Source organism: Hyla sarda, chromosome 3, assembly GCF_029499605.1.
Source record: "Hyla sarda isolate aHylSar1 chromosome 3, aHylSar1.hap1, whole genome shotgun sequence".
Lineage (NCBI taxonomy): Eukaryota > Metazoa > Chordata > Amphibia > Anura > Hylidae > Hyla > Hyla sarda.
Window position 1 is genome coordinate 298,482,660 of NC_079191.1, and position 23,572 is coordinate 298,506,231.

General features: G+C 43.5%; 1 protein-coding gene across 3 annotated transcripts in view; it reads right to left on the bottom strand.

Moving 5' to 3' along the window:
• Window positions 1–23,572, bottom strand: part of FMN2 (formin 2) — a 660,180-nt gene that overhangs the window by 416,778 nt on the left and 219,830 nt on the right. For all 3 annotated transcript variants that reach the window (XR_008891425.1, XM_056566943.1, XM_056566944.1), the window contains exon 7: window positions 6,682–6,769. Coding sequence is in view for 2 of the 3 variants with exons in the window: in XM_056566943.1 (XP_056422918.1) it covers window positions 6,682–6,769 (88 nt within the window). In the remaining variant the exon portion in view is untranslated. The remainder of the gene's footprint in view (window positions 1–6,681; window positions 6,770–23,572) is intronic.

Below are 23,572 nucleotides of genomic sequence, written 5' to 3' on the forward strand. Positions count from 1 at the left end.
GCAACGTACCCTTCGGACAATTTAAGAGAATCAGAAGGAACTGCACGAGTGAGAAAGACTTTGTGTCACAGAGCAAAATACTCAAATCTAGATTTAGGGCTAAAGGGTATCCCCACTCTCTCGTGCAGTCCTCCTTCAACCGGGCACAAACTCTTACTCAGAAGGATTGCCTTCTCCCTAAACATAAGGCCGACATCAAGATAGGCGATAGGTCACTTAATTTCATCACCACTTTCAGCCGGGAACACACAAAAATCAGGAACATTCTGAGTTCCCATTTTCCCATCCTTCTAAAGGATCAACACTTGGGACCACTGTTACCCACCAAACCTTCCCTTACCTTAAGAAGAGGTCGTACGATTCGGAATATAGTAGCTCCCAGCAAGTTAAAACCTCAGATAAACAAGTTTGCTAGTACCGGTTTTCTTTCCATCAAAGGGTGTTTCAAGTGCGGCCTCCCCAGATGCAAATGTTGTGCCGTTATTAAACACAAATGTACCTCTTTCTCCTCCACTTCGACCAAGACTACGTATCCCATCAAAACCCACATTACCTGCAGCACCAAATACGTTGTATACCTGCTGCAATGCCCATGCGGACTACAATATGTGGGGCGCACAATTCGTTGCTTTAGGGAACGCATCAACAAGCATCGCAGCAATACTGTTAATGGTTTCCTGCTGCATAGCGTATCCCGCCACCTGACTGAAGCTCATGCAAAAGACTTTAACTCCATCATTGCAACTCCAATTGAACACATCAGCAGTGATCAGTCCCACAGATACAGCACCCTGAGACGCAGGGAGAATTTTTGGATTCATTGTCTCCAGACTCTCTCACCCCTTGGACTGAAAGAGATGATTGAGTGCAATTTGTGATGCATCACTATTATATACATTATATTTATATATTTTTTATGCATTTTTCTTAATAATAATATTTTTATTTTTATATTTATTTGTATTTTTATTCTCATCTTCATCTCTATTTTAAATGTATTTTACTTCATTTTCTGTCTCTGCCCATTGCCCCATCTCTCTCTCCCTACCCCCTTCCCCCCCCCCCCACAATATACATTCATAATTAGTTTGGTTTCCCCCCCCCCCTTTTTTTTTTTTTTTTTTTTTTTTTAGTGTCATATCCCGCTGTTACATTTGCCACCTTCTTATTTTCATTTCTCATATTCCATTTTTCACTTTCCATTTTTTCATTTTTAACTTTTTTCATCTTCATTTTTTTCATCTTCATTCTTTTCATCTTTATTTATTTATTTAGTTCATTTATTCATTTCAATTATTTTTTTTAATTATTATTATTATTATTTTTATTTATTTTTCATTTTTATTTTATTTTCATTTCTATTATTATTATTTTTTTTTTTATAATTATATTTATTTATTTATTTTTTATTTATTATTATTTTTATTTTTACTACTATTATAGATCGTTTTCTGTTTCTGCCCATTGTTTCCCCCCCCCTTTTTTTCTTTCCCTCCACCCTCCCCCCCCCCCCCACTTTTTTCATTGCCACATCACTGGCTCTAGTTCAAGATGTCCATATACACTGATATTTTTATTGACGTCTATACACACTAACTACCACTGTCTATTCACCACATACATTTTCCCTCCTGCGGGTTCCAGCGAGGGACTTCAGTGCCTGTCATCACGGGTGAGCGAGCCTCCTGAGCGCTGCCCGTGACGCGCTGCGCCTCTGAGCGTCGCGCGTCTCCCGGGCAACGCTCTCTGGCCGGACGCTTCCGACAGACTGCATGGATACGCGTCTGTAGCAACGGCCACTTCCGCCACACACTCCGGAGCTGCGGCCAGCGGCTCCAGATGCGCGAATATGACCTACTGTTCACCAATGATTTTACTTAGAGTTTTATAAATAGCTCCATTCCATCAGGCTTTTCTATGTGTCAGAATAGGTTTTCATGTTTTGCATATCTATTTTGATTTATTTATCATGCCTTTACAGTATGTGCCCCTGTTTACTGTAGCCCCTCCCCCTTATATTTGGCGCCCATTTTAAGTGTATATATACCATGTAAGCACCACCATTTGTTATCACTGATCTGAAGAAGGGGGCGCTGTCCCCCGAAATGCGTTATCTAGCCTGTATCCCTGCTTGCTATGATTCTACACCAATAAAGAAGCTATATCTTGCAAAATACTTCTGCCTCGGACTTTTCATCTTCATCTCACCAGGACAACAGCAGCGCCCTTTGAAAAGGTTTTTTTTCTTCCCTAACCACTGCATATCTATCCAGGACTGGCTCGTCCTGTCCTGTACCCTGGGCTTAGCAGCTGCATCCGGTGGACTATCATCCATACCACTAACCACATTGTGGGTCTACATGCGAGTTTTTTGCTCGCTCAAGGTGAGCATCCATTATCTACTCTTCGACTAAACCCCTCCCACCTGTCATCAACGGTATCACACTAGGCGCCTTCCCGTCGGTCTTTCCTTCTTTTGCTCTTTTCAGATTCCTGCAATTTTGGCCTCAGAAGACTCTTTACGCCTTTCCTCCTTTCAATCTCATTCCTCGGGTTCTATTTCAAACCTCGATACAGAAATCCACTCTAGTTCTCATAACACCACTATGGCCAACCCAGTCTTGGTTTCCCCAAATTCTTCATCTCCTCATAGATTTTCCCCGTCTTCTTCCTTCGTTTCAGAATCTTCTTCTGGATCCCCAAGGGAATTTCCACCCTCTGATTCTGTCGGGACAATTACCTCTAGTCGCTTGGTTGATTTCGGGTCACCAAGATCTAACCTCCAACTTTCAAAATCAGCTCAGGACATCTTATCTGATGCATGGGCCCCAGGTACCAGATTTGCTTACAGATCAGCCTGGAAACTTTGGTCTAATTGGTGCGATAGAAGACATTTGGATCCCTTACAAGCATCTATATACCACATTTAAAATTTCCTATCTGCCTCTTTTGATGCTGGTAAAGCGTACAGAACCATTAATCTTTATCGTTCCGCTATATCCTCTAAACATGTACCTATCGACTCCATTCCTATTGGTAGACATCCTCTGGTCTGCCAACTACTTAAAGGAATTCGTTTCCGCAGAATACCTTTACCAAAATACACTTCCACATGGGACGTGAATCTAGTTCTCAATATGTTAATTTCATGGGATGATAACGATTCCCTCCCTTGAAAAATTTTTTCCTTCAAACTCACTACACTTCTATGCCTTATCTCGGTGAAGCGGGTCTCTGATGTCAAATCTCTTGACATTTCTCATAGACAATTTACTCCTCAAGGTGTTATTTTTTCAATTTATCGTCGAACAAAAACTAACCTTCAATCGGTTTTCTACCCATCTTTTCCGCATCACGAAAAACTTTGTGTGGTTCGTTGCCTCAGATCTTATGAACAAAAAACTGAATCTCTTAGGAATATTTCTCAATCCCAATTACTAGTTTCCTTTTGCAAACCTCATGCGCCTGTATCCTCTCCTACTCTGGCCCGATGGGTTAAACAAACTTTACAACTTGCTGGTATTGACACTTCCAAATTTACTGCCCACTCTACTAGAAGTGCTGTTTCCACTAGACTTTTCCAATCTGGGGCTTCTCTATCAGACTTACTTAAAGCTGCCAACTGGTCTTCTGATTCCACCTTTAAGACATTCTACTTTAGACCTGAATCACATGTTTCCATGTTATTGTTGTAATCTAATGTATTTTCTTCTCTTATTCATTAATTAGAGTTTATAATATTTATAATAGCTTTGAACTAGCATAATACGAAGCGTTTTGTTTTGCCTTAAAATTTAGAATTTTCCTATCCTGGGTGACGGAAAATTTGGATTTTAATAAAAACAAAACACGAGTATTATCCCTCCCAGAACCCATCCCTGTAATTGTATTTTTTCTTTCTTTCAGTTCAACAATGATTACTTCATCTTCTCCTGTTCTAACGATTTTCATCGATGGAGTTCCTTATTGCATTCCAATTCAACTTGGTTTTCCTGTTCTACGATTGCCTGTTGCTGATTGTTCCTGTTTTTTCCGACATCTACTTCGAAGAAGAAGGAAGTTTTCTATATGACAGTTATTGATATCATTTATACTATTTCCTGATTGGATGATGCCATGAACAGCACTCTAGGTTGCATCCTAGCTCTCATATGTTTATTTACACTTTATATATATAAAAAAAATGTCTTTAATACATCTACTAATTATATGCTGCTGAGTTTTAGTAAAGAAGTTTAAAAGCATAATACTCGCGTTTTGTTTTTATTAAAATCCAAATTTTCCGTCACCCAGGATAGGAAAATTCTCAATTGCATTAGGCTTGTCAGTAAAAGAAAAAAAAGACCAATGTGGTCTCAGCAGAAGTAGGCATAATAATAAAAACGATAGCTATAATAAAAAAAAAATTATGAAGATTAGGCAGAAAGAGGCCAGGCAAGTTATAAGAGCTTCTAAAGCAGAGATAGAAGAGAAACTAGCCTCGTCAGTAAAAAGAGAGATGTTTTCATATATAAATGGAAAAGGGAAATTAAAGCAAAGAACAATTACATTAAAAACAAAGGAAGCAAGGTATGTAGAAGAGGATAAATGACTAGCAGACTATCTCAATGATTACTTTTGTTCAGCTGTTACAGAAGAAAATGAAAGGCAAGGACCACAGTTAGGGAGAAAGACTAATAAATAATTTGATACATGTGTGTGTACAGAGGAAGAGGTTCTATGTCAGCTGTCTCAAGTAGAGAAAAATAAGTCACAGAGGCCTGAAGGGATACCAGGAAAGTTATTAAAAAGAGCTTATTGGTATACTAGCAAAACTGTTAACAGTTTTATTTAATCAATCACTGCTATCAGTTCGATCAACTATAGACCAATAAGTTAGACATCAATAGTGGGGAAATTAATGGAAGTCATACTAAAGGATAGGATTGTTGAACACCTAAAAGAACTTGGACTTCAGGAGGATCTTTTTTTTATAAAGTCACTAAAATAATAGATGGCTGAGGTGCAGTAGACATTGCTTATCTAGATTTCAGTAAGGATTTTTAAACTGTCCCACAAAGAAGATGAATAAATTGCAATCTTTGAGAATGGACTCCCATATTGACAGATGTTTGTAGTCAATGGGGTATCTTCTGAGCAAGGTCTTGTTACCAGTGGGGTACCTATGGGATCTGTAATGGGACCTGTCTTGTTAAATATTTTTATTAGTGATATTGCACATGGCCTCCAGGTATGTCTTTGCTGTTGATGGCTTGATGTTCCCTTGGAGGAATACGGCAAATGAAAATAATTTGGGTAAACAAGAAAAATGGTTAGAACTCTGGAAATTACATTTAAAGGGGTACTCCGCCCCTGGCATCTCATCCCCTATCCAAATATGTTAGATCGCCACGGTCCCGCTGTTGGGGACCCCGGGGATCGCCGCTGTGGCACCCGCCATCATTACTGCACAGAGCGAGTTCGCTCTGTGCGTAATGACGGGCAATACGGGGGCTGGAACAACGTGACGTCATTAATTCATTAATGCAAGTCTATGACAAGGGGCGTGACTGGATAACCCTGAGACAATGTTTCCAACAGTAATTTTTGATAAATTAAAAGATCAGGGGATTTTAGATTTAAGCAAACAATTTTGGTTTGCCCAAATAAATCATGCTGATAGATGCACACTTAATAGGGAAGGGTTTATTATAGAATTTCACCAATGTAATAAAATATATTACTGAACATAGGGGCGATTCTAAGGCTCTAAGATATATATATATGGGAGTATGATAGAGGAACTTTCTGATGAATATCAGGTTAAAATAAAAAAAAATGGGAAAGAGTAGTGGGTAAAATTTACGACAGTAGTTGGGATAGGATATGTCAAAATGTGGTATCCTGTTCCTCAAATAAAAATTTTCAGATACGTCAATCGAGAATAATTTATAGATCATACTACTCTCCGGTACAACTGTGGAAATTTAATTGTAGGAGTAATTCATCTTGCCCAAAATGTACGGCAAGTGATGCCAACTTGGAACATTTATTATGGGAATGCCCTAAGATTGGGAAATTTTGGAGGCATATCTCAGAATATTTTGGGAATAAATTTAATATCCAGATCAAATTTTCTTTGAAATCTGCAATTCTGGGAGACTTTGTTGAATATGGCCCACTTAACGATATTTTAATAAAAGCATGCATCTTGGGCAAACACCTAATTTTGAGTAATTGGTTTGTAGTTAGTGGTCCCAGTATTAGTCAATGGAGAGTGCTGGTGGGTAGAATTAAAAAATATGAAAAAGTGAGGATAGGTAGATCTAGACGGAAGCTGAAAATATATAATAAAACGTAGAAATTGATTGATTGAATTACATTTTTTTCCCTCTCTGCTCAGGAGGGAGGGGGAGGGGATAATGGGTATTGTATTTCATTGTAATATTGTGATACTGAAGATGTTTTTTTGGTAAATTGTAGAAAAAAATAAAAGAGTAATAAAAAAAATATTTAATAAAAAAAAAATAATAATCACACACCCCTATATTCACACTTCTGCATTGAAAATCTCCTTGCGGACATTCCGGAGACTATAGGCACCGGCATAATATGGAAGTTATAGATATGAACAAGTATTATTAAGGTATCAAAAATTGTTGTGTGTCAAATATTTCAATTATACAATTAACATTTTCTTACCGTGCTGAATATCTTTCATGTCTAAATGAAGGCTGGACATTAATATTCCTACTGCTTGAGATCTTTTATTGCTCAAAAGCTTGACAACCTGTAGAGAAGAAACAGTAAAATGCAAAGCACATTACTTAAAGAAGCACTCCACTTTTTTGCCAATATAATGCTAACTCTGCAGTATTATTTCTGCAGTGTCATTTGTTTTATCTCAGCTGAATCTATACATTTTATCATTGCAGCTAGGTCTTGAGATCACCAATCAGACCACCACTCAGTAAATCACATTATTATGTGAAACAGAAAGTGATCTCCCATCTCTGGTTGACTTTCGGTGAACGTCTGTCATCATCATTTATCAGATCCATGAAGTGGGTGCTACTGAAAAGGTAATTTCTGTCCTATCTATAGGACCAGGGGTGCAATGATATAGTAGGTGAGTCCAAATAGTGATTAGCTGCAAAGTAATACAACTTCCTTGCTACACTTAGATATAATTCAGAGCAAGTGCAGTGATGAGATTCCACTCTCTCTGTCTCTGCAAAGCCAGAGGCATCATGGGAACGTAGACTGCAGTAGGAAAGACATTTCAGAAATGGAAATAGGAATTAAGATGAGGGACAATCCATGTATGTCACATCAACTAAAACAAGTATACAGAAGACGAACAAAAGAGTCATAACTTTATTATGTAATAAAAGCATATACTGCACTATATAGGGAAATCCTGGGCTGCTTTTTGTGGAATCAATGCTGTAATATATAGAATGGGGTTCAATATCTACTATATCTATCAAGATACACCACATCAGCTCACCCTTAATGTCTGGCACTAAGACATTTTATCCCCTATCCAAAGGATAGGGGATAAGATGCCTGATCACGGGGGTCCTGTCACTGGGGATCCCCGCAATCTTTCCTGCAGCCCTCCGCTATCATCAGCCTCCAGAGAAAACATTGCTCCGGGTCTGATGAATCACGATCACGGGGCCGGAGTATTGTGATGGCATGGCTCTGCCCCCGTGTGACGTCATGCTCCGCCCCCTCAATGCAAGCCTATGGGAGGGGACGTGAGGGGGCGGAGTGTGACATCACATGGGGGCAGAGCCGTGATGTCACGATACTCCGGCCCTGTGATCGTGATTCATCAGACCCAGAGCAATGTTCCCTCTGGTGATAGCGGGGTGCTGCATGAAAGCTTGCGGGGGTCCCCAGCGGCGGGACCCCTGCGATCAGGCATCTTTTCCCAGGTCCTTTGGATAGGGGATAAGATGTCTTAGGGCCGGAGTACCCTGAGACATGCAGCAAATTTTGTTTCACTTTTTACTCCTTTCCTTATGAAAGCCATACCTCTTTCAATTTTACATCTATAGGGCCATACAGTCATGGCCGTAAATGTTGGCACCCCTGAAAATTTACAAGAAAATTTAGTATTTCTCACAGAAAAGGATTGCAGTAACAGATGTTTTGCTATACACATGTTTATTCCCTTTGTGTGTATTGGAACTAAACAGAAAAATGGAGGGGAAAAAAGCGAATTAAACATAATGTCACACCAAACTCCAAAAATGGGCTGGACAAAATTATTGCCACCCTTAATTCATAATTTGGTTGCACACCCTTTGGAAAAAATAACTGAAATTAGTCGCTTCCTATAACCATCAATAAGCTTCTTACACCTCTCAGCCGGTATGTTGGACCACTCTTCCTTTGAAAACCTCTCCAGGTCTCTCTTATTGGAAGGGCGCCTTTTCCCAACAGCAATTTTAAGTTTTTGAGATTTAGATCTGGACTCATTGCTGGCCACTTCAGAACTCTCCAGCGCTTTGTTGACATCCATTTTTGGGTTCTTTTTGACATATGTTTGGGGTCATTGTCCTGCTGGAACCTTACAACAATATAACCCTTGGGGGTTAGGCAGAACCTCTATGGTACATGTGTTGCTAATAAAAATAATTTTTAATGTGTATTAGTGAATAAAATAAAGGTGAGAACACACGTTAAAAAACACACCCCAATTTTGTCTCTACAGGATTCTAAAAAATTTCACTCTCAGATCACATACTGAATAGGCCGAGGAGTGGACCCTACCCTAGTGCCTAACCTTTGGCACTCTGCACTAGATCACTATCACAGTGTGAATAACCTCTTATAACACAGTGGGATCTATACATCCCTCAATTCATGCCAACCAACTAGGATGGATACTCCTGTTACCAGGCCAATATTATATTGGAGCAGATATTCTCATATAAAATGTGGTAACACTCGGCTGACAATTCAGGTTTATAAGTAACAACGTACGTTGCACTGCTGTGCACCGCAGGTACGGACAAATAATTGTCTGACTAACCTTTCTTTTTGAACATGACCCAATTAGATATTAGACACAATGGAGGTGCAATTAAAACATATAACTGGCACACCCCAACATATTTTGCCACTTGCGTGGCTTTATCAAGGAGACAACTGACAGCAATTGCTGTCAGTCGTCTCCTCGATAAAGCCACGCATTTGGGGTGTGTTTTAAAACGTGTGTTTTCACCTTTATTTTAGTCTCTAATACACATCAAAAGTTATGTTTTATTAGTAACACATGTACCATAGAGGTTCTATTTAACCCCCAAGGGTTATATTGTTGTAAGGTTCTTATACCTCTACTTGTGTTATTTGGCCATTTTGTAGTAGTATTGTCCTGCTGGAAGACCCAAGATCTCGGACGCAAACCCAGCTTTCTGACACTGGGCTGTACAGTGTGACCAAAAATCTGTTGGTAATCCTCATATTTCATGATGCCTTGCACATATTCAAGGCACCCAGTGTCAGAGGCAGCAAAACAATCCCAAAACATCATTGAACCTCCACCATATTTCACTGTAGGTACTGTGTTCTTTTCTTTGTAGGCCTCATTCCGTTTTTGGTAAAATGTAGAATGATGTGCTTTAAAAAGCTCAATCTTGGTCTCATCTGTCCACAAGACATTTTCCCAGAAGGATTTTGTCTTAATCAAGTTCATTTTGGCAAAATGTAGTCTTGCTTTTTTATGTCTCTGTGTCAGCAGTGGGGTCCTCCTGAGTCTCCTGCCATAGAGTTTCATTTCATTTAAATGTTGGCAGGTGGGGTCAGCAAGGAGGACGCCATGTTGAAGGATGCCAGGAGCATGCTCCCTCCCCCACCCACCACCTCCTCTGATTTTGCCCCGTACCTCCGTGTGCGCTGCCCAGCGGTCGGGGATGGTGGTCTACAGAGCTGCCGAGGGGTCAGATGGCGGACACTGAAGAAATGGAGAGCCGCGGCGCCGGGTGGATGACGGACTCACCGCTGGAAGCACCCACAGAGCGCAGGTGTCGGCCAGGACGGCTTGATTCCACCCTCCCCTGCACTTACTATAAAATAGTCCTCGGCTGCAGTTGATGCTTCCCTTGCCTCTGCTCTCCTCGGCTCTGCTCTCCAACTATAACATCAGCACAGTTGAGACCAACTAACGTCAGTCCAGAGTTTCAAGACAGAACTGAATATAACAAAGGGGACATTACAATAAGAAAGGGCCCAGCTTCCTCACATATAGACGCTATCTTTAAATATGCCTCTGGAACAAAACCAATGGAGGTCTGGGGGAGAGAGTACCCCTAAAGCACATAACCCCGCTGCCAAAATTGACAAGTTTCTCAAAGCATCGCCAGCTCCTGTTAAAAGTCGTACCACTAGAACATCTCCGTTGGTGGGGGAGGAGGAGGAAAACCTTCATAAGGAGCCAGAAGCCCCCCAGGTGTGGAAATCCATTTTTAAAGAAGTGAGGGCTAGTAACTCTGCTCTTAAAGATCTAACTTGACAATTGGGTTCCCTATCATCTGAATTCACGCTTATTAGAGACAACATACATAAGATCCGACAGAGACTGTCAGATATGGAGTTAATTGTCCCTGTTCTTGAACTAGAAATTGTTGCTGTGAATAGAGAAGCAAGTTAAAATGCAGGGGAAGCTTGTGGACTTGGATGATAGAGCTAGGAGGAACAATGCTGGAATAATTGGTCTACCTGAGGGGCAAGAAAAAGGAGACCTTATATCCTATTGCACACAGTGGCTGATAGATAATTTTGGCTCTCAAACTTTTTCAAACAAAAATTGCCAATTATTAGGGATCCAAGCATATACCATAGAACAACAAGAGAAAAAATAGGCATAGGTAGATCAAAAAAATATTTACATTTTATTAAACATGAATGCATTGAGACATGACATTTAAAATCACAAAAAAAAAATAGCTGTATCAGATCCGTTGTAAACAGAGACTAATCTATCAGGTGCAGGTCTAAGAAACATACTAAGTAACTAAGTCATTGTCAGTAAAGAGTTACAGCATTAAAGGTAGTTACAAGTATCACCTAGTGGGAGCACAAAAAGACCTCCAGCATCACCCAACGTTTCGCTTAATCTGCTTCGTCCGGGGCGTAATCACATGGGAAGTGGACCTCCATTTTATATCAAAGTGGAGAAATTATGCTACCTAATGTGGGGATACTGCTACCTAATGTGGGGGAACTGCTACCTTATATGGGGAAACTGCTACCAAATGTAGGGATTCTATGCTACCTAATGTGGGAAACTGCTACCTACCTAATGTGGGGAAATGATGCTACCTAATAAGGGGAAACTGCTACCTAATGTGGGGAATCTATGCTACCTAATGTGGGGTAACTGCTACCTAATGTGGGGAAACTATGCTACCTAAGGTGATAAAACTATTCTGGGGGAGGGGTTCCTGAAAAATAGACGTAGGGGGGCAGGCACACTCTTTGCACTTGGGCCCTCTGCTGTCTCTGTCCGCCCCTGCTCCAGAGTCTCTGGATGCAGTACATGCCATTCATCCGCCGCCCACAGTCAGCAGAGTGTCATAGCATCGAGGGATTGGGCTATGTTATTGATTACTTCTGCTGTCCTCTACCATATTCATGACCGTGTTAAAGTCTCCCTCTACTATTCTACGCCCTCCCTGACGCGACATTACTCTATGGACTAGGGCAGTGAAAAACTTTGGATAGCCATTCTGATATGTACACTACAAACCCTTCCTTCCCCGCCAACCTTAACCAAGACAACCTTGCAGGGAAATGACTCGAGATGGGTTTCCTGTAGCAAGGCCACATCTGGGGAAAGAAGTTATAGATGACGTAAGACCAAGCTGGGCTTATTAGGGCATCTCAACCCCTTGACATTCCATGATACAATCCACATGGTGTAACTAAGAGGAAGATGGCAAGAAAAAGCACATTATCAATCAAAGGCAAGAAAATACATGGGACCAAAAGAACCCCCCAAGTGACCCCCAATTTGCCATACTGTGAAGCAACCAAAAGCCTTATGCAATGCCTTCCCCCACCACCCCAGTAAGCAACACAATACAAAGAACAAAGGTCAGACATGATTAGACAATATAGTACCATCATTATCTAGAGATTAAGATAGAAAGATCATGAAGAAGGAAATGATCTCTGTTTGCTGGAGCATGCATTTTACTGTAGTCACAAGTGTCTCCTGCACTTTAGAGGCAATATTGTTTGCTACTTCTGCCACCAAGCAGGTATAGTTAATACTGGGTCTATCACGGTCCTCCCCTCCGTCAGTTGAGCTGGGCTCTGAGCGCGTAAGCGAAACCACGCGGCTAGATGCAGGGGACGCTGCCAAGTCTGAGCCTCCACCCCAGGCTAAAAAGGGCTTGGCCCTTGTCCTTTTGGTTCATTTTCCAGTCTATACAAAGGAGATAGCAATCCCTGCATCCGGAGCCAGTGAGGAAACAGGATGCATTGCACGGAGAGAGAGCTCTGGCTCTGTGCGTCTTCACAGCATGATACTGGACCCGGAAGTCTGGTGTATGGATTTTGAACTGGATCTCTCCAAGTTTTGTTCACCACTGCCTTGCACACCTTAGAACAACCTTCTAAAATTGGAAGGGTCAAAGAGTCCTTTTTCCATTTTGTCTCCCAGTAATAAAACAAAGAGGATTAAAGCCTGTTGCTTCCCTTCCTCAGCATGTGGCAGTATAAGATGGACAAGTAGTGGAAGCTGAACTAGAGGAGATAAAGGCATCAAAGGAGGTCTGGGCATGGTGCTTGGTTAAAGGGGTATTCCAGGATTTTTTTTTATTTGACTATGCTACAGGGGCTGTAAAGTTAGTGTAGTTCATAATATAGTGTCTTTACCTGTGTGTGATGGTTTTCTTAAAATTCATAAAGGGTAGCTCCCACCATCCTATTTCAGGGACAGCGGCGGCAACGAGGCGGCGGCGATGTGCGGGAGGAGTGGCCGGGGAACCAATGCAGCCTAACTGAAAAAGGACTGATTGCCACTCCAAAATCAGTCCTTTTTCAGTGGCCAGTTTTTAAATGTAAATTAAACCTTTTTAATGAAAAAAATAAAATAAAAGTATATTAGAGATATGTTGTAGTACATAAGTACTACAACATATCAAAAAATAAAGTTGGTGACAGTGCCCATTTAAGTGATTTTCATCCCAATATTTATTATTAACAGCATACAAAATGACTGCTGTCTCGGAATTTTTCCAAGCTTGCAATGCGGTCGAGACCTGACTCACTAGTCAGCTGATGACAGGGAGCCTGTCTGCTTCAATGGGTGGAGAGAGCAATCTGCAAGTAATGCAACAGCTGGAGGCACCCTGTATTGAAAACCACAGGTCTGCAGCTCATTTATGTTTCAATGGGTGGGGTAGCTGATGTGTGGGAAGGAGGAAAATGGTATCATGGGATTTGTAGGCAAACAAGAAAACTGAAAACAGGAAATACAAGTTCACAGAAAGGTAGCCACAGTGTTCTGGTAATCTCACAGCATAGCCATTTAGCCCAAGACAAGCGTAGATCCTTCCTAAGCATGTCCGTTATTGTCTGCCAGGTATGTACTAAAATTACCTTATGCTGGACAACCCCTTTAATTCCAAGAGGCATGACCGCAGGAAAGCCATTACCATGCAATACAGAACATAATGACCAGGGTTGAGGCCATACAACGTAGATAATTTGTTAGACGTAGACAACAGTTAGAATTCCGGCTAATATAGACAACAATTAGAATTCAAGCCTCCTTCCATTGCTGGTACATACTTCCATCCCTGCAAAAACTCAAGGTGAGACCATAGGGGCATATGCTTGCTCACTGAAAATGGGAGTTGCATAGCTGCTCCACAAGCATTCCATGAATGCACTGTATCATGAAGCAGCAGTCTGCCTCTGATCTGGGAAGAATGGCACAAAATTTGGTATGAAGGAGAGCTGAAAGAGACCAGGAGTCGAGTAAAATTGCCTTCAAAGCAGTGTTGAAGTAGTCGATACAATGGCGGTATAGACAGGCTAGGTTATAGTGCCGAACATCTGGAAAGCCCGGTCCCCCTTTAATTTTAGGTAAAATAAGGGTTTTCAGTCCAATATGTGGCCATTTGTTGGCCCAGATAAATCTTGTGGTAACACTGGCGTTGCGACCCGGGTGCGGGGGGTGCGGCCCGCATTGGGTGACACCAACCTAATGGGGTGACACCAAGATGCTCCGCATGTGCGGTGCATGTGCGGTGCGCCTGTGCTGCCTCCTACTCCTTTTTGTGCCCCTGAAGTCGCTGCCTCATGCTCCTTTTTGTGCCCCACCCCGCTCTGCTCTGGCTCACCTTCAGTTGGTCCTGGATTTGTATTTCCGCGCATCACTGCCGTCACATGACCATCAGGACGTCACGCTGAATTCAAGGACGCCGGCCCCAGAGTGTGACGTGACGTGTCACGTGACGGTACGCGGCTCGCAGGATTACCGTGCTGAGTGAGTGAATGTTATTTCAACCTGCCTACTGGGTCTGGGGGGAGGGGAGGGGGTTATTCAGCGGGGTACTACCTTCTAACAGGGTGGGGGGAGAGGGTTAATCTGGGGGGTATTGCACTTCTACAGGGGGGGGGGGGAGAGGGGGTTAATCTGGGGGGTATTACCTTCCTACAAGGGGGGGGTGTTAAACTGGGGGTACTACCTTCCTACAGGGGGGGTTAAACTGGGGGTACTACCATCCTACTTGGGGGGAGAGGGTTAACTTGCCCCCCCCCGTAGGCAGGTAGTACCCCTAGAATAACACCCTCCCTCCAGCAGGCATGTAGTACCCCCAGATTTACTCCTACCCCCCCAGTAGGACGGTAGTACCCCCAGATGAACCCCCCTCCAGGGTTAATCTGGGTGTACTGCATGCCTGCTGGGGGGAGGGGGTTAATCTTGGGTACTACCGGCCTACCGGGGGGGGGGGGGGGTTAATCTGGAGCCCCGAGTAGGCAGATTATCTCCCCCCCCCCCCCCCCCAGTAAGAACCTGCACCTAATGTGGGGAATTATACTGCACCTAATGTGGGGGAACTATACTGCACCTAATGTGGGGAACTATACTGCACCTAATGTGGGGGACTATACTGCACCTAATGTGGGGGAACTGTACTGCACCTAATGTGGGGGAACTATACTGCACCTAATGTGGGGGAACTATTCTGCACCTAATGTGGGGAACTATACTGCACCTAATGTGGGGGAACTATACTGCACCTAATGTGGGGGAACTATACTGCACCTAATGTGGGAACTATACTGCACCTAATGTGGGGGAACTGTACTGCACCTAATGTGGGGGAACTGAAGGGGTTACTGTATTGTATGTATCCATCACACAGTGTCTTTATCCTGTCAGCATTTAATGTTATCTCTTTGCTAGGAATGTAGCCGCGAAGGTTAATTAACCATATTAGGACTTCCTATTCTTACATGTGTTATGGCTTTCTCGATCATCTGTCTCTCCCATGAATTCTCTCAGAAACCTCCGTATACCTAATATTATAGGCTAGAGATTATACCAAATATTTGAGTGACGGAAGGAGGGGTGCAACCCCCCCCCCCCCCCCCTATATTATGTGCTTACGGACTACTGAATAAACTAGAGTGAATTTGACCAGACAAACTGTTGTTACGTGTTATTTCTGGTAGATTCATTCTCCTGGATCCAGATAAAGACTTAAATCAAGCTAACCACCGAAGTTCGGTACCAGGGGAACTTAGATAAGATCAGATCTCCTTACAATCTGGGGGCTCGTCCGGGATCGAGAAAGTCATCCCCGGATCCGTATGAGGGATATCTGTTTTATCCTCTGTCTGATCCGAGGGCACTGACAGCGTCTCGATCCAAGTAAGTAGAACCATTTACTTAGAAACTTCGGGAGGTTGCTGTGTCTGGGACACAGAGTGTCAGGGACACAATAGACAAAGGCTCAGGGAGTCATAGGTGATTATAAGAGGTGCTCCGGGAGCCCCATATCACCTTAGTCAGAGATAAGTGCACTTAAAACTAAAAGAAGCTGTTCGGGGAACAGAAGGTTACAAGCTTGATTTAACTCTTATATATATATATATATATATATATGTAGTTTGTAATAATAAGAAATTTTAGAAGTGATAAGATCATTTGTTTGTGTGAGACATTGACCGGGTGGTAAGTGTACGGTCAAATCTCACTGTGATTTTTTTGTACTAACATCATTGACAAACAGTGTAAAACTGCATGCGTTGTGGAGAGCTGCAAGACGCCCCACCCCTCTGGCTAGGAGAGAATCTGTTGACCCAGAGACCGGTGAACGCAAGTGGCGGCACAAAACAGCACTAGTCGATAGGGGTTTTGGGAGAGTGAGCAAACATTAAGACACGAGTCCGCTGATCAGTTGACAGGAATTATCGGAGCCTTTGCGGTTCAATACAGCCAGTCCTGACAGTGATTGTATGATCACACTCCAAAACCAAACATACTAACATGGGAGCAAAAGGCTCTAAAACTAAGTACCCTAAACCAGAGCCAGGGGAAACTTGCAAATGTTATGTAGCCCGTGTTAGTCCAAAAAAAACTATTACCTGATCAATCCATGGGTAGACGATTTAGCAGGCTGGACTGAGGTAATGGATGCTGCAGATCCATTCCCCAGAGACGGTGACAATAGTGTGTTTCATATGGATATGGTCAAAGGACTATGTCTGGGTGATAAGGCAGCCTGGCCGCATTTTGATGCGGACCCTTCCTGGGACATGGATTATATGTCCAAGGGAGGGGAACAGTGGCTAGAAATAGCCCCCCATTGGTATGATGCAGGTAATAAGAAAAGGAATAAGAACCACAGCTGTCCCAAAGATGATAGGTCCCTTCATGAGATAGAACGGGAAATAAGTTTGAAAGGGAGAGACCAGAAATTTCCACCACCACCCCCTTCACCGTATAACAGACCCCCTCCAGTAGTGCCTCAGTACCCAGTGTTGACTCCAGATGAAGACAATGCAGTCACAGCAGTCATAACTAGGAGAGCTCCCCAGCCACAACCTTTAGCAGAATTAGCATGAGAGAAGGGAGCTGCAGGAAGAGATAAGGACGCTGGTGCTCAAGGAGTTACTAGTGGGGGGGGGGTCCAGACCCGCAGTATGTCTGATAAACAAGAAGCAAGTGAAGAAGTTAAAATGTTTTCCCCTTTTCTAACAGCAGGACAGCATCTTATAAAAAAGCCCATAGATCTAGAGACCATTGACAGGGAATACATTACAGATCACACTTTCAGCATTATACCTGAGTGTCCCGTGAGTCTTCTTGGGAGAGATCTGTTTGTAAAGCTGGGATTGCAGCTCACAGTTGAAAACAACAGTATCAGTATATACTCTGATGCTTTGTCCATTGTAACTCCACTGATTTTTACAAACATACAGGAACACCCAGAGCTAGGGGACATAGACCCATCACTGTGGGCAAATGGGGACTATGACACAGGGCTCATTGATTGCACACCATACAAAGCTACCCTAAAGGGAAGGCAGTACACCTGTATATCAGAAACAATACTCCCTTTCAAGAGAAAAACTTGATGGACTTAGGACAATGATAGAAGAATTCCTTAAAAAAGGAATCCTGGAAGAGGTGATTTCACCCTACAGCACGCCCGTCAATCCAGTGACAAAGGCAGATGGTACTACCCGCTTTGTACAGGATTTGAGGGCAATAAACAACATCATTGTGCCTATTGCTCCTATTGTCCCAGATGTCAATTCACTTCTTTCTGCCATTCCTGCAGACGCTGTCTATTTCAGTGCGATAGATCTGAAGAATGCTTTCTTTTCTATCCCAGTTGATAAGGTGACCAGACCACTTTTTGCTTTTTCCTTTGACGGACGTCAACTGACCGGGTGCAGAATGCCCCAGGGATATGCTGATTCACCTGTTGTGTACAGCATAGTCCTCCAAGCCACATTAAAACCATGGTACTCCCCCCAAGGTTCTGTGCTGCTGCAATATGTCGATGATTTGTTGTTATGTAGCATGTCAGCGGAGGCCAGCATTCAGGATGGTTTATCACTGTTACAATGGTTATCAGGATGTGGTCACAAAGTGGCACTTAAGAAAATGCAATGGTGTAAAACGCAGGTGAAATATTTAGGGTTTGTCCTCACAAAGGGAGAAAGGAGAATCAGCACAGAAAGGGTCAAGTCTATTGCGGGCCTGGTCACCCCGCACACCAAGAAAGAAATGCTTTCCTTCCTTGGTATGATAAACTACTGTAGACAATGGATCCCTGATTGCTCCTACTATGACAATGTTCTGAGGCAAACCACTCTGGAACAGAGTCCAGATTTGGTGAAATGGTCTCCTGGAATGTATGATGCATTTGATTATTTGAAATGTTCGCTCATGTCGAGTCCGGGGCTTGGCCTCCCTGACTATAAAATGCCTTTTCACATGTTTGCACACCAAAATTGTAAAACCATGGCGGGGGTACTGACACAAGAACATGGAGGCTAGTTACGTCCTTGTGTATTTTTCTCAAAGGTGATGCCCACCTCTGTACAGGGGATGCCGGCATGTCTGCGTTCCCTTGCAGCCTGTGCAATGATGGTAGAACTGACAACTCCTATTACCCTGGGACACTTGACTTTCCTGCACACCACACATGATGTTGTAGGCTTACTTAAAGGTGTACATACACAGCACATGTCAGCACAAAGATTGGTGCTATCCAATTTTGCAGAAAAATCCAAAAACAGGATTGATCTGCAAAGAGGGGAAGCCGTGCCTACCAAAACACAACGCATCTGTCTTCATTGCACATTTTTATACAGTTTCAGCTCTGCTAATCCTACATTCCTCACACTGCTTCACATGCTTTTCCCTTCACAACCTTGAGTCTCTTTACTGATGTTTCCACATCACTGATGCCAAGCAGTTAGTCACAGACTACATACACAGATGCATAACATGTTTGAGAAACAATCCTAACAACCCATTGATGATTCCTTACCAACACCTTGACTACCCCACTACACCATTCACTCACTTGCAGGTGGATTACACGCATATACCTAAAACAAAAGGGAAACAGGAATATGCATTAGTGATAGTGGACATGTTCTCCAGATGGCCAGAAGTCTTTCCTACAAAGTCAGAGGATGCTAAAACTACAGCCAAAATCCTGACCCAACAGATAGTCCCAAGGTGGGGCCGTCCTCTGGTCATTGAATCAGACTGTGGGCCAGCCTTTACCTCAAAGCTCAACAAGGAGATAGCAAGACTGTTACAGGTGGAGTGGAAATTCCATATTCCATATCACCCAGAGAGTTCAGGGGTCGTGGAACGGATGACACCTGCCCATAATACTTGCAGAGATCAGAATGACACCTAATAAGAAGCTAGGGTTGTCACCATTTGAAATTCTAATGGGTAGGCCCTTCCCTACACCCTGGGCACAGCGCCCCCCTAGTGATACAGGAAGGGGATTTGGACCCAATCAGAGATGAGTATGTTATTAATCTGATCAAGTTCCTCAGTAAAACTGAAGAAAAAGTTGCTTGTAAATCTCCCTCTCTTCCACAGGAACCAACTCACCCATTCCGGGTAGGAGACCAGGTGATTGTCAAGGCCCTCCAGAAGGGAAAGAAGCCGGGGAGCTTAATCTACGGAGAACCCACCGAGGCCATCACCAGAACAGCGGTCCTCACTGAGCAGTCACCCACCTGGATCCACGCCACAAGGATCAAGCTGTTAAAGAAAAGAGAGGTACTAACGGAGGCAGACAGCCTTGACCTCGAAAAAGGCGGAAAAGGGGTACAAACGGGGGCAGACAGCCCTGACCCCCAACTAGGCGAAGAAGGGGTACAAACGGGGGCAGACAGCCCTGACCCCCAACTAAGTGAAAGTCTCCATGAGTTCTGGCAGTTAATTTCTAATAATGACACTGATTGCGGAACCTGGAAAATGAAATACCCTTTGCTAACAGAGACCCCACACTCAGGGGCAGGTATACACATATACCCAGGGAATTACACATGCTATAGGGGAGAAAAGGAAGGTGTCAATAGAAAGAACTTCACAAAGGGATATTGTGCTAGTTATAGCTCTGTAGAAGTGTCACTCACTCAGAACCAAGTTTTTTCAATAGGTGACATTTACTGGATCTGTGGCGATGGTAAAATAAGGTTCAAGCTAGAGGGCAAGTGGAAAGGAGAGTGTGTTCTAGCTAAAGCCATTATGAACATTCACATATTCGCAGAAGGGGGAGAACGCGTAAACTCTGCCACAAAAAGGATAAAGAGGTCAACACCTGCAGGTAGCTTCGATCCACATGTATACATAGACACAATAGGGGTCCCAAGAGGGGTCCCTGATGAGTTCAAAGCCAGGAGTCAAGTCGCTGCGGGCTTTGAATCTATCCTTTCTATAATCACTGTGAACAAAAATGTAGACTGGATTAATTACATTTACTATAATCAACAAAGGTTTGTAAACTACACAAGGGATGCGTTACGAGGTGTTGCAGAGCAGCTCCAAGCTGATTCAATTATGACATTCCAGAACAGAATGGTCTTAGATATGATTCTGGCAGAAAAAGGTGGGGTGTGCAAAGTGCTTGTGGATCCTACATCATGCTGCACCTTCATACCTAACAACACTGGTCCCAATGGTAAAGTAACTATTGCAATACAAAAGTTAGAGGACCTGTCTGCCGAACTAAAAAAGAACTCAGGTATTACAGATCCCTGGGATCAATATTTTGAATGGTTTACTAACTGGAAACATGCATTAACACAATTAGCCATTATAATTTTTGTAATCATTATAGTTATTGCTGCATTTTCTCTATGTGTGATACCATGTATTAGGAGGTTGCTAGAAAAGGGAGTCGCCAATGCCACGGCCACATTTTACCAGGCCTCGCCCTCATTGGCTAATGAAGACACTACACCCAGTGGATACATGCAATACCTAAAACTCTACAGAGAAAGGAAGTTAAAAAAAGGAGAACCGTATAGTATAAAATATTATAAGGTTCTAAGAGGGGATTGAAGGGGTTACTGTATTGTATGTATCCATCACACCAGTGTCTTTATCCTGTCAGCATTTAATGTTATCTCTTTGCTAGGAATGTAGCCGCGAAGGTTAATTAACCATATTAGGACTTCCTATTCTTACATGTGTTATGGCTTTCTCGATCATCTGTCTCTCCCATGAATTCTCTCAGAAACCTCCGTATACCTAATATTATAGGCTAGAGATTATACCAAATATTTGAGTGACGGAAGGAGGGGTGCAACCCCCCCCCCCCTATATTATGTGCTTACGGACTACTGAACAAACTAGAGTGAATTTGACCAGACAAACTGTTGTTACGTGTTATTTCTGGTAGATTCATTCTCCTGGATCCAGATAAAGACTTAAATCAAGCTAACCACCGAAGTTCGGTACCAAGGGAACTTAGATAAGATCAGATCTCCTTACAGGAACTATACTGCACCTAATGTGGGGGAACTATACTGCACCTAATGTGGATGAAACCATATTGCACCTAATGTGGGGGAACTATACTGCACCTAATGTGGGGGAAACTATATTGCACCTAATGTGGGGGAAACTATATTGCACCTAATGTGGGGGAACTATACTGCACCTAATGTGGGGGAACTGTACTGCACCTAATGTGGGGGAACTATACTGCACCTAATGTGGGGGAACTGTACTGCACCTAATGTGGGGAACTGTACTGCACCTAATGTGGGGGAACTATACTGCACCTAATGTGGGGGAACTGTACTGCACCTAATGTGGGGAACTGTACTGCACCTAATGTGGGGGAACTATACTGCACCTAATGTGGGGGAACTATACTGCACCTAATGTGGGGGAACTATACTGCACCTAATGTGGGGGAACTATACTGCACCTAATGTGGGGGAACTATACTGCACCTAATGTGGGGGAACTATACTGCACCTAATGTGGAGGAATTATACTGCACCTAATGTGGGGGAACTATACTGCACCTAATGTGGGGGAACTATACTGCACCTAATGTGGGGGAACTATACTGCACCTAATGTGGGGGAACTATACTGCACCTAATGTGGGGGAACTATACTGCACCTAATGTGGGAACTTTACTGCCCCCCCCCCCCCCCCCAGAATGGTGGAGCCGAAGCTGTAAGCTTCCGCTCCACCATTCACTAACCTTGGCAGTCACACGCTGTGAGTACACAGCGTGTGAGCTGCGGGGTCGCGATCCACTGCAGGCCGGCACGATGACGTCACATCATCACACCGGCTCCCGGAAATCCCGTCCCCGCGGCCAGCATACAGTAAGTACTAAGTGTATGCTCAGGGCCCAGGGGATTTGGGGGACAGAATATGTGCCACTGTTAAGGGCACTAAGGGGAATTTTTAATGTGAGGGGCTGCAGGGCAAAGCACTGGGGGCACTATATGTGAAGAGCACATGACAGGGGGGCCACCTGTGCTGTGCCCCTCACATATAATGGCCCCTGTGTTGTGCCCACACATATAAATTATATGTGTGTGGGGCACAGCACAGGGGGTATTATATGTGGGGGGCACAGCACAGGGGGCATTATATGTGAGGGGCACAGCACAGGGGGTATTATATGTGTGGGGCAAGGCACAGGGGGCATTATATGTGAGGGACACAGCACAGGGGGCATTATATGTATGGGGCACAGCATTATATGATATAATTCCCCCTGTGCTGTGCCCCACACATATAATGCCCCCTGTGCTGTGCCCCACACATATAATGCCCCGATCATGCGCCCCTCATATATAATGCCCCATCCTGTGCCCCTCATATATAATGTGCCATCATGCGCCCCTCACATATAATGCCCCCTGTGCTGTGCCCATCACATATAATGCTTCTGTCATGTGCCCCAAACATATAATGCCCCCTGTGCTGTGCCCCTCACATATAATGCCCCCTGAGGGGACAGGACAGGGGGCATTATATGTGAGTGGCGCATGATGGGGGCATTATATGTGAGGGGCAAAGAACCGGGGCATTATATGTGAAGGGCACAGCACGGGGCATTATATGTGAAGGGCACAGCACGGGGCATTATATGTGAGGGGTGCATGATGGGGGCATTATATATGAGGGGCACATGATCGGGGCATTATATGTGAGGGGCAAAGAACGGGGGCATTATATGTGAGGGGCACAGCACGGGGTCATTATATGTGAGGGGAACAGCACAGGGGACATTATATGTGAGGGGCACAGCATGGTGGGCATTATATGTGAGGGGCACAGCACAGGGGGCATTATATGTGAGGGACGCATGATGGGGGCATTATATGTGCGGGGCAAAGAATGGGGGAATTATATGTAAAGGGCACAACACAGGGGGCAATATATGTTAGGGGCACAGGGCATTATTATGTGGGGGGAACAGGACAGGTCATAATTATTATATGTAGGGGCACAAGATGGGGCATTATTACTATATGTGAAGGCACAGAGTGTTCTGCATTTCAGAAGTATATTGTAGATTATGAGGAATTTCTGGGGTGG